An 11937-nucleotide genomic window follows, 5' to 3' on the forward strand; every position below is an offset into this window, starting at 1 on the left:
GTGTTAAAATATAAGCATGTCCTCGTGGTGTGAACATGCTCTTATGACATGTGTTCTAGGCTGGGTACAACTAGGAGTGGTTTGCATGTAAGCAAGGGAAGAAGCTAAAGCAGAGAGAGAGAGAGAGAGAGGGAGAGAGAGGGAGTGAGTGAGAGAGACTGTTAAAACTTTGCTGTTGCAGGTTTAACACAAATCCATTTTTCTAAGTAGAAAATGATCTTTTTGATATACAAATATACTAACATGGAGTTTTTCATCAATAAATTACATTTATGAGAAAAATTAAAAAATAATAATTTTTAGGATTCCCACAATTTCGAGATCTGACAGTTAGTTATGTTTATGGGGTTGTGGGGACCTGACAGTTAGTTATGGATGTACTGGCTCCTGACAGGCTTCTGACGTGACCCTTGAATTACAAGCTTTTTGGAAGAAAAATTTTATTTTCATCATACATATTGGTTGGGTGGTGTTTTTTCCACCTCAAAATGTAAAAAAATAAAAAATAAAAAATTTTCACTTTTTTGGGGCCCACCTAAATACGAGAATGTTTTGCTGATATGGAAGGGAGATATGGTGGGAGTTAATGAGAGAGGAGATTTCAAACTGACAAGAAAGATTCAATTTATAGAGAGTGAAGATAAAAAATTCAAAAAGTAAGAGAGAAAGTATGAGAAAAGTCAAAAAGTAAGAGAGAGAGTATGAGAATATTCCCTTTAAAAAGTGAAACTAGGGAGGTATGGCTGATGTGGCAAGGCAAAAAATAGGGGTCATCATAGCCTTTGTCTCCCTTAAGCCCATCTTTTAAAGCTCTAATCCCTTAAAATTAGGAATCCTTAGGAGGCCCTTTTGGGTCCAAAAAATTCCTAATGACCTTCGAAATTTGAGGTGAAATTTCTTCGAGGGAAAGAACTCGAACTATTTTTGGATGATCCTTGGTTTAAATTTCAAGAAATATTCTATTTCGGCTTGTACGTAGAGATTTTGAGATATAAGCCATTAAACTTGGAGAATTGACCAATTCATTGTTCATGTAGTACATATAGTACATGGACAGATTGAAGACTTCGCGAACTCACAATATTCTATCATTTTTATGTACATTTAAAAATAGAAATATATCTTCTATATCTCAAGAAAATGCCGAGAGAAAATACTCCAAAATCAATTTCACCTTATTTTTTAAGGCTTTTTGGATTATCTCTCTCTAAGCTTAGTTGGCACTTCTTAGAGGGCCCAAAGTTGAGTCCAAAATTCCCCTAATGGATAACTAAACCAACACGTCTAAAAATAACATACTTCAACACATCGAAACCAACCTAGTTTAACCAGGTACGTTATAAATTGAAGGCATACACGTTGATTGGATTATTGTTTTTCCTTGTCTCTGGATTTTTTTAAATTTTTTTTTGGGGGGATGGGTGGACAAGTATTTTCTCAATGGCATTGGAAAAGTATATCTTAAATCTCTTTTTTATTTGAGCATAGTGTTTTAATCAACCTGACATTAGAGACGGTCAAGGTAAATTGTCGACCAAAGAGATGTAGGTTTCAAGGTACTAGTTTCTTAGGGGTCGATAAAATCAGAGTCACTCTCCAGCTGTTGCATGATGTGTAGAGGAAGTGCCAAAGAGACATCGATACTACCAAGGCCATCAGCGCCAGGGAAGAACACGATTTTGCCAGTGTCTTCTGCGCTAGGGCACCGAGCCACCAGGGGCTTCCCCCAACCAAAGTCGATTTGGAAGATGGGGAACCTCGGCGAGCTGGATGCTCGGAGGCGTGCACCATTGAGCATACACCTGGCCAAGATTTCATCTCGACCGTTCGCCTCTAGCCAATGCAGCCACCCATGAAATGCCGAGTCCGTACAAGACGCCACTGAGTTGTGTATTCGCATGGCTGTAGCGGCAAGGTCCTCGTCCTCAAGCTCCCCAGCTGTCGCAACAGCATTGGCCCACATCGGCATGTTTCCAAAGTAGCCATCGGCAATGGCTGGCTCCATCCTTCTCCTCATGTTGGCTATATTAATAAACCCCACCTTTTTATCCCGCCTATGACCTCTCGCTTTGCTCGTGTGCTTCCATATGTGGGCACACATAGCCTCATACGAGCTGCGCTCTCCTCCCGCCCTCTCTTTCAGCCTACCCACCATCTCTTTGCTGAACTGGAAAATCATCAGTTTCTTCTTCTCGGTATTGTTGCCCTTCTCTTCGACATCCTCAACCTCCGTAAGTTGCAGGGCGGCTTTCTCTGGTGACGGCTTTTCAATCTTCAGAAGGCTACGCGTATGGACTGGAGGCACAGAGATGAGTTCACCCCTTGCGCACTCCGCCCAAGAAATCATAAAATGCCATAGTGAGTTGCCGTCGCAAATGACATGGCTGTGTGCGATCCCAAGGGCAATGCTACCGCATTCGAACTTCGAAACCTGAATATATATATATATATATTAGGAACCCAACGGGAAAAAAAAAATTAAAAGAGCAGCAGATCAGACTCGCGAGCGTGTGCGTGTGCGTGTGCGTACAGTGTAGTGGAGGTGGCGGTGGTGGGGAAGAGAGAGGAGGGGATCCAGAGAGCCACGAAAGTTACTCGTACCTGGATGGATAAGGCAGGAGCCACACAATAGTCTTGAGGAATGACCCATGGAACGAGGTCCATGAAGAAGGGCTGAGTATCGAAGTTGGATTTCTCGAGCTCACTGAAGGAGCAGGAGGAGGAGGCCCCTTCCACAACAGCCTCGATGAATTCAGCACCCACATCGTTGCACTCCACTTCAAGCCTGCCATCGCCACCCTCGCGCAGCCTGCCTGCAAGAGGGTAGAAGTGGGCGAGCACATTGGCAAGGCTGCTCTTGAGCCGGTCCACCAGGAGAGGGTAGTCGTGTGGGGTACTGAGCCTGTAGAAGAGAAGCCTCCGGTTGTGGGGCATCTTCCGGAACATGATGTCGTCGGCCGAGAGGAAGAGGGAGTCTTGTGGAGACCGGGCTGCCGGCTTCACCATGCATTGCTGCAGGACGCGGACACGGGGTTGATCTCCTCCCATGATTGCAGTCGTTGCAGCTCCCGATTTTATTTTTTGTGTGTATTGTTGGCGGCTTGCTGATGATGGGTGTGTACAAGCTGTAGCTCTTGCTACTGTGTTGGGAGCTTGGTGTGCGGCTATGTCCCTCACAGAGGGGCTCCTTCTTTTTATGCATGCGAAGCCTGCTGCAGAATGCTATCAAACGAAGAAACGTTCTCCTCTTGACCGGGGCACGTGCTTCAATGCCAACCCTTCGACGAAATCAAACAAAAAAGGTTCTCAAAACCAGTTCGGCTGAGGGCCTGCTGCAGAATGCCCACACAGGACTACCCAAGCCCTTTGACGAGATCAAACAAGAAATCAAACAACGTGGCCTCTACAATGTAGACTAGTCCTCTTCCGGGACACGTGCTTCAACGCGAACTCACAACTTTTACCCTTCAAAAGAAACGCTTCGAAATTATAACCAACAAATGCTAGTCCAACTTTCACCCTTCAAATGAAATAATGGGTTGCCCTTCAAAACCAAGGGCTGGAATACCATCCACTTCTCATATCCTTATTGCCCAAACAAAAGACAATGACATGCCACGATCAATATCAATGGGAGGCCCACAATTCACAGCCACTTCTCTTAAAATGGGAGTATTCCTCCTTAGCAATTTTAAATTGTTTTAGTGTATTTTGAACTTAAAAGTTAAAACCGATCGAGCGATTATTGTAGGGAATGGAGATGTGTACGAGTTGTGACGTAGGGGATTTTTCTTTTGCTCCACACGTGTGAGATGCATGCCCCCGTACGTCGGGCCGGTGACGACCAGTGCATGCATGCACGTTGGCGACCCAAATGGAGAGAGCATGGGCATAAGAGGCGGCAAAGAATGCCGGTGTCTGGGGGGACTGGGAGCTGGAGGCTTCTGAGGATATGAAACGATTGCGAGTTGAAGATGATGGGGCGAGGGAGAGAAAGAAAGCTTTGCCTGATTGGGCTACGGCAAGACTCAATGCGCAGATGCAGAGGGTTCAGACGAGAGAACACAAGGTATGTATAAAAGTTTCCCCGGAGCTCATTAGGAGTCAAGTTGGCCTTTTTTCTATGTGTAGTGTGATTCTGTTTTACTCTAGCAGGCCCCCTTCTAAGGTTGATATTAGCAAATGGCTACAAGACGATGTCTTCTCCACGACAAGGTAGTCTCTCAGGTTTTTTAACTAGGTAAGGGGTTTTTCAATATTGTGTACACCAAAGGGCAAGTCGTCTCTGAGTTATTGTCCAAAGTGCCCTTGTTCATGGGGCATAGACATGTACATGCTATTCCATTTGACCCTCTCTTTGGTGTGAATAAAAGCTTGCAAGAAGCCTGTCCTATTTGGGTAGAAATAGTAGGCTTGCCTCTCCCTGGCTTAGACCTACAGTAGTGAGAGAGATTGCATGTGCTCTTGGGCCGGTTCTATACCTTCCAAAAGATGAGGCGGGAGGCCGCCAGACAAACAGTGTGTGTATTTCATGGATTACCATGGTGGAAAAACCCCTAAAACCCTAGAGGTAGATTTAGGGGAGTTGGGAAAGTTGGAGTTGAACTTGAAGTTTGGGCCATTTCCAAGTGCCTACTTCAGGTGTGGTGGCTTTTGGCAAAATTGTACGAAGGGGTACATGCAAAACCAGCAAGCGAAGAGAGAGAGAGAGAGAGTTGAGGGACGCTTGTGGGGATAGCGTTGTTAAGGGGAAACAGACAAACACTAAGGGGGTAAAAGAAGGGAAAGGGAAAGAGGCTTTAGTTAGAGAGGGGGGGAATCAGGATGAGGGAGCTTGGATAAAAACTAAAGGGAAAACCAATCTTAGGCAAGAAAAGCTCTTAACAAAGGGGTTGTGAGAGAAACTAGAGGCAGTAAGTCCCAAAGCAATCTAAGCCCTCTGTTGTAGTCAAATCCTTTTAGCTCTCTGGGGGATGTGGATAGTGGGACTTCCTTTGTACAAAGGTTTGATTGGCAGGTGGAGGAGGCTTGGAAGGAGATGCATAAAGATGCTGCTGTTGTGACAAAAGGGATGATGAGGAGGTGGACATGGTTCCAAAAATAGCCTCAACATAAGTAAGTCAATAGAAGTTAGTGGGTATAGTGGAGTGATGACTATCATTAAAAATAGTTTAAACCCTAATATTGTAGCTAACCATCCTAATGGTAGGATTTTGGAGGTGGAAATTCAAGTTACTGGGGAAAGGATGTGGGTGGTGAATATCTATGGAGCCCACAACCATAAGATTAGAAGTGGAATGTGGGAATGGATTGCCAATCTGAATATTCAGGGCCACTGTATCCAATTGTTTTTCAACCATGTTAAACCAAGAAAAATGGGGTTGATTGATGGGTGGGATACGGATGATTGGGGGTCTGATCCTGGGCATACTTGCTTTAGCTTGTAATACTTTGGTTCATTATCTAGGATAGATAAAGTATTCCTCAATCATCAAGCAATATGGGCCCTTCACACTTTGAAGATGACAATTGACTCTAGCACTGCTCTTTCTAACCATACGCCCTTAAAGTGGGAGTGGCACATAACTGACTCGGAGGAGGCCAAACTGAACAAATTCCCCATAAGGAAACTAAGAGGTAACAATCTACTTCTCAAGGATGAGCTGTTTATTAGGTACACTGAGGAGGCAATTGGGAGACTTAAAAAGAGAGGGACTCCTTAAGGTTCTTGGAGATCTTTTGCTAATGAGATGCAGGGTATAATAAGGGGGGTTGGGAAACTGAGAGCTAAAGAAAGAAGACAGGAAAGGAGGAGATGGAGTGAACTGATGGAATCTCTGGCAGAAAAAGAGACAAATTGGGAAACTCATAGAAGAAGAAGCTAGTTTGTATCTCAAGTGCCAGATAGGCGTGAAATGTGAGGATGAAAAATGTTCTAGATAGGAGAGAGGAAAGTAAGCTAAAATGGAAAACTTTTAACAATAAAAGAAAACCTAACAAACATCTTTTTAGACTGGCTGAGGGGAAAAACAACAAGGAAGTAATGGAAAGGATTATAGAGGGAAATGGGCAAGGGTTAAACCTGGGGATATGGTGGACTCATAAGTTTAACCATCCCCTAGCCCTCCAAGATCCCAGATTAGCTCAAAACTTGAATACTAATGGGCTAAGGAGATTGGTAGATTGTTGGGATGGGACAACGGTGGGGTGGAAGGAGTTTGAATAGTGAGAACAGGAGTTTGGATTGTCTTCTAGGGAAGGGCAATTAGTTAGATAAGTACTGGATGAGGTAAAAAAGCTTTTGATGAATCCTGCTGGATTAAGGATTGGGCTTGGTACAATGGTGTAAGATTGGATAAAGGGGTAACTAGGGATTTGTATAAGAAGTTAAGGAAAAGTAAGGTGAATGAAAAGTGAGGTGAATATAGACTACCGTAATAAAATTTGGAGGGTAAACTGGAGCCCAGATAGCTGGAGAAGGAGATGGAAAGAAATATGGGAGACATGCATCTCTGTAAAATCTTAGGTCTTTTTATGGAGGATATACATGTGGGTCCTACCCATTGGGTTCAAGCTGCTGGAGAGAAACTTCACTAGTGAATGTTGTCCCAGGTGCAAGACTAGCCTGGAAGATGGGAAGCATGCCTTTTGGGATTGCCCTGCTGTCAGAGGGACATTCGGTAGAATTGGGAAATGGGTCTCCTACAGCACATGAATACAAGGCCAGTGGTGGGGGGACTGGATCTTAGGGAGATGGGAAGCCAATGATGGAGCTACTGATTTGATCTTCAATATAATCAGGTTCTGCTATCTATGGGAGGTATGGAATACCAAAAAATATATAGTCTTTCTTCAAAAAGAAACTAATCTAGGGTTGGATGCGACAGAGTTAAAGCACAAATGTATATACATGTGTTGGTTTGTACGCTATGTGAATAAGTAGAATAAGGATGAGATGGTGTAGATAATTCAGGCATTGCAGGTTGGCATAGCTTGACCCTTATATCTCCTAGGTAACTTTCATGCATACTAGGCCAAAGACCAAAAGGTGGTACTTCAAAGAGAAGCAAATTGTATACACATATGTGGCTTTCATTGAGAACCTTATTGAACCACACCAGTAGTTAAAATATGGACCAAGAAAGGGGAAGTCTTGGAGAAACAGTCTCCCAAAGGTTACACAACTGAAGCTATGATTGTGGCTTGCATTCAGCTGGGATACCTGATTTCCTAGGGGTAGTCTTCCTTTGTGTTAGAAGATGATAGGTGGACTTTAATATGGTCTTCCTTTGTGTTAGAAGATGATAGGTGGACTTTAATATGTAATTTTCTCAACATGGAGATGTAGAATTTGAAGAGTATTTTGGAGTTTGTTCTGAATGTAAAGATGTAAAGCTGTAAAGTTGTTTTTTGGATATTCCCAAAAAAAACCCTCTCATCAAAATCTAAAAAACTTGAAAACCTTCAATTTTCAAATTGATGAGAATTTTCAAATTTGAGACGCTATCCCTCCAAGGTTTTTTACACTGTGTATAAGTTAGTGACAAAGTTGAAGATTTACATTTTTAAAAGAAAAAATTTAATGAAGGTTGGAGCAATGAGAGACAGGTCCCTTTGTTGCATATACATCATCAACATAAGATTTGAATTGGAACTTCAAAAGAAAATTTTAGCTTTCTTATCTAGGCACAAAACCATCTCATATGGGATGTCACTAGAACCCTCTTAAAAATTAAATTCTAAATATTCACAATCTCCAACAAGTTTCGAGTTTCCAGTCATGACAAAAAAGGGTGAACAGTCTTCTTAACAAAAGGATTGTAGCCACACAAGGTTTTGAATACAAGCATTACTACTACAACCCCAAAGTTAGCAACACAAATGACACTAGACAAGAAGGCAAATTCAAGTTTTTCCTTTGCTTGAGTCATGGAGGTTTAACAATCTCCTCAAGTAAGTCAATTAAGCCCTCTTCTTCTTCTCTTTATACGTTTGTGAAGAAAATCAAGAAGAAGAAGAAGAGGCATGGCTCCTCCTCTTCTTTTTAAAAATGAAGGCTCATCTTAAATGGTGATACTTGTATAAACATAAAAGTGTCTTACTTGGCAAGTCCCCTACATTTGGTACATATACTTGCATCATACATGATCAATATTGAATCCCGATCAGGATATTGATTTATAATAAGAATAAGTTAGAAATATCAAATCCTTATTAGGATATTGATTTGCACGATAAGTTAGAAATATTCTACAAACAAGATGTTTTTATTATTGATAAGCTTGGTACATTGTAACTATATATGATATAAGTACCAAAACCAAAATTGACACAACACGATGATCTCTCTCTCTCTCTCTCTCTCTCTCTCTCTCTCTCTCTCTCTCTCTCGCTCTCTCTCTCACGTGCGCATGCACCCATGCACACAAAACAACAATAACAACCAATGGTGAATAATAAACACTCTTGTTTCTTGTAAACTTATAGATTGAGTATAAGAACCACCCAATGATCATGTTAAATAGTAATGTGCAAAATTGAGAAAAATAAAATATAAAGTTTAAAACTCAATTTAAAACATAGAAACATAAGAATCGACAATCCTTTAATAAGAGAGTCTTCCATAACAAAAAATATAGACATCAATGTTTCACTCTCATATTTTATTGATGAGACACTGACGCTACTCCTCATAATGGGGGCCATACAAACATGAGCTAGTTGCTTAAGGACACCCATCATTTGCTTATTTGTTAATATATCGAGCTCAACTAGTGCGGACATTAATGACCGGTCAGTGTGAAAGCTTCCGCATTATTTACACCACTAGCTGGGTTGGTGAGATTATGGGCGAAGTATAGAAAGTAGTTTACAGGCTATGTGACATTCACTTTCGATACTAGAGTTATGGCATAATTATAGTGCAGGCACATATAGTTGGTTGGGTTCACACTATGGATCAACCTTCGTATGTTATAGTAGGAGAGTACTTTCCATTATAGCATGTACCGTTATGGTTATAGAGAAGAGAAGACATACACACACAAGAGAATAGTTATTATTATTATAGAGAAGAAATATAGAAGAAAATTCATCCATTCATCTCTCTTGTGTGTACTTGTCTACGGCTCAACAAGTTTAGGAACTCTGTGAAAGTATCGATTTTGACTATTTATGCCCAATTTCTACTTCGATGCAAAGTTGTTGATAGTTTTTGTAGAGAATCTAAGAGTTGCAAGTTGTTGTGGTGGATGCATGTTTATGTATACAATTACAATATAACTGGTTTATAGTAGCAATGTGTAAGAGATTGTGGGTCTACCATAAGTACATAAGCTTTTACAAACAAGTAAAGATGTCTGGTAGCTTTATTAATTATGAGTGAGAAGCTGGACAAGAATAATTTTCTGTCTTGAAATTCAGGATAACCAATTTCCTTAGGAGGAAAGGATATTGGGAGTTCATCAGAAGTGAGAAGCCAGAGATTCCTAAAGAAAATCCCATCCCACAATAGGTGTAGGCATTCAATGTATAGCGTAAAAGAGCCAGAAAGGTGTGTATTAGTTATCTGTCAATGTGACAGACTCTATGATCATTCATATACATGATACACAAATGCCTAAGGAGGCTTGGGACACCTTAGTAAAGATGTACAATAAAATAGTCAAGATCGAAAGGTCATGCTAAAGTAGAAGCTGCATAATGGAACTAGAGGGAAGACGAGTATAAATGATCACTCAGTGAAGGTTAAAGGGCTTACAGATGCCCTTTCTTCTCTTGCCAATCACTAGTAGATGACGATGATATGGTATCGGTGAACTTGAATGATCTTGGAAAGGAATAATCAGTTTCAGGCCTTCATTGGTGTTTAAGAGAACTTTCTTGATTTTCAGGAACTAGTCTCCTCATCTGTGAGAGGAAATAAATATTGGGGAAGGTTCATCCTCAAGAAATTCACATGAGTGGGTCTTCCACTCAGATATACAAGTTGAGATAGAGGTAGATCATCATCTAGAGGAGGATGTAGTAGTCAATTTGGAAATCAAAAAACAACAACAATAACAATAACGACAAGAAAATCAGTCTCATGTCTCATATAGGTGAAAGAGGTCACTCTAGTATGGCAGGGGAAGCCAGAGAGGCTGAGGTGGTTTGGCAAAGAAATCGAAATACAAATAGCATGGAGTACTGTTACTGTGGCAATGATATTAAAAGTGGAAAATTACTATAAGGCAACTATGCATCATCAAGTAAAATGGGTTATGACAGTTATTTGTGATGCAACACATGCTCAATTCCATGATAAGATATGTCTCAAGATTGAGAGATATTTGGAATAATGTGAATGCTAGCACCTCTAACCTGATGTGACCAGTCATGGGGTAAGTGGTTTAGAGATATGTAAATGATGATACTAGGTACCCCATTGCGCATGTTAGTAAAGTGCCAGTGTCTATGGTGGAGGATGGTAAAATGAACTATGTACTAGCAAATATAACTTCATGTTCCTAATATTACAGAAAACCTAGTTTATATTAGATAAATGGTTAAGTAGGTTTTGTAAGTGAGGCGGCTTAATCCCCAAGGGTGCTTTGTGAAAGACTTCAAAAATTAGTACTACTTAGTTTGTAAAGGGTAACAAAACTAACAAGATGTTACTTTGGATGTTAACATGCCTGAGGTAAAGGCAACCATGTTTGCACATGGGATAGGGGTCATATGGAACATGTCTCCTCAGATATTGACATATGGCACAAGCACATTGGTGGCTGAAGTCTATGCAAGTCCAAAATATTATTGTAAGTTTGTCGAAGTTTAAGGTTGATGATATGCACAAATTATAAGAAGCATGCCAACTTGATAAGAAGACCAAACATGCTTTCCTACATGAACAACACATCAGTGCAAGGTCATGGGATGTTATACATTCTTATGTATAGGGACCGAGTAGCATCATAGGCAGCCTTTCATGTTATGTAATCCATATCAACAAGTTTGTATACCTTGTCAATAGAAGAGCAGGGAAGTGGCCCAATAAAATCAACTCCCCACTTCTCGACAAATGGTGCAAACACAATTATAGGATTCAAAGGTCCACTCACCAATTGTCCAAAGATTTTACATTCCTTTCTTGAACATCCTTATGCATAGTAGACCAATAGTACTCTGAAGTAAGAATCTTTGTGACCACTGCATTATGGGCAAAGTGCCCTCCACATACATCTCCATGACATGATTCCAAAACTCGATGATCATCTTAAGTATCGAGAACTCATTTCAAAACTTGATCAAGACCCACATAATAAAGCACATCATCATGAATTGTAAACCATGAAGCCGAAGCTTTTACTTCTCACATGATGGGGTGTTTGATGGTATAACACACATCAAAAAATACTCATGCACACTTTCTAAGGACTCCAAACCAATTCCCAATGTGACTAAATAGACCTCAACATAGAGAAGTCTCTTAGCCAACTCATCAACTTTTGAGTTCTCTAAACAGCCTACATGAATGAAATGATACCCTTGAAAAGCACTAAGCAAATCAAATACCTCATCTCATAAAGAACTCGTTAGACAATTATTGTGTACCTTCCATATACCTTGAAGTTGATATATCACAAGAAGTGAATTACCTTCGATGTTGTTAAGCCATGTGATCCCAAGGTCCTTGCACTTCCTTAGTGCATGAATTAAAGCATAGTACTTGGCCTCATTGTTGGTATGAGCATCATCCAAAATAGAGGAGGAAGAAGATACCTCATGGCTATCACGATCAAGTAATTCCATACCTCCACTACCTTTGGCAACAGTTGTCGTTGATAAGTCCCATTAAAATAAAGAACACATGCAAGAGGAGCCAAATCATAAAAAACCTCACAGAGAATCCATGGAGAAGAAACCACCTCCTTCTCACTCTTGTATTCCTTCCTT

At 40.8% G+C, this 11937-nt stretch overlaps 1 protein-coding gene across 1 annotated transcript; it reads right to left on the reverse strand.

Moving 5' to 3' along the window:
• Positions 1-1432: 1432 nt before the first annotated feature.
• Positions 1433-3311, reverse strand: LOC147630485 (hydroxycinnamoyltransferase-like). The gene is made up of 2 exons (XM_086810003.1): positions 2602-3311; positions 1433-2431 (listed from the first exon to the last, which is right to left on the reverse strand). Exons 1-2 carry the CDS (start codon positions 3046-3048, stop codon positions 1568-1570), a joined length of 1311 nt encoding a protein of 436 aa, XP_086666129.1. The 5' UTR covers positions 3049-3311; the 3' UTR covers positions 1433-1567.
• Positions 3312-11937: the final 8626 nt, after the last annotated feature.

Source organism: Cibotium barometz, chromosome 16 (genome assembly GCF_041138505.1).
Source record: "Cibotium barometz isolate CiBa-2024 chromosome 16, ASM4113850v1, whole genome shotgun sequence".
Taxonomy (NCBI): Eukaryota; Viridiplantae; Streptophyta; class Polypodiopsida; order Cyatheales; family Cibotiaceae; genus Cibotium; species Cibotium barometz.

Excerpts from the sequence above, each read along its gene's own strand:
- LOC147630485 (XM_086810003.1), bottom strand. The coding sequence starts at position 3,048 with ATGGGAGGAGATCAACCCCGTGTCCGCGTCCTGCAGCAATGCATGGTG. Across the intron at positions 2,432-2,601 it reads CTCCTGCCTTATCCATCCAG|GTTTCGAAGTTCGAATGCGG; the intron begins GTACGAGTAACT and ends ATATATATTCAG.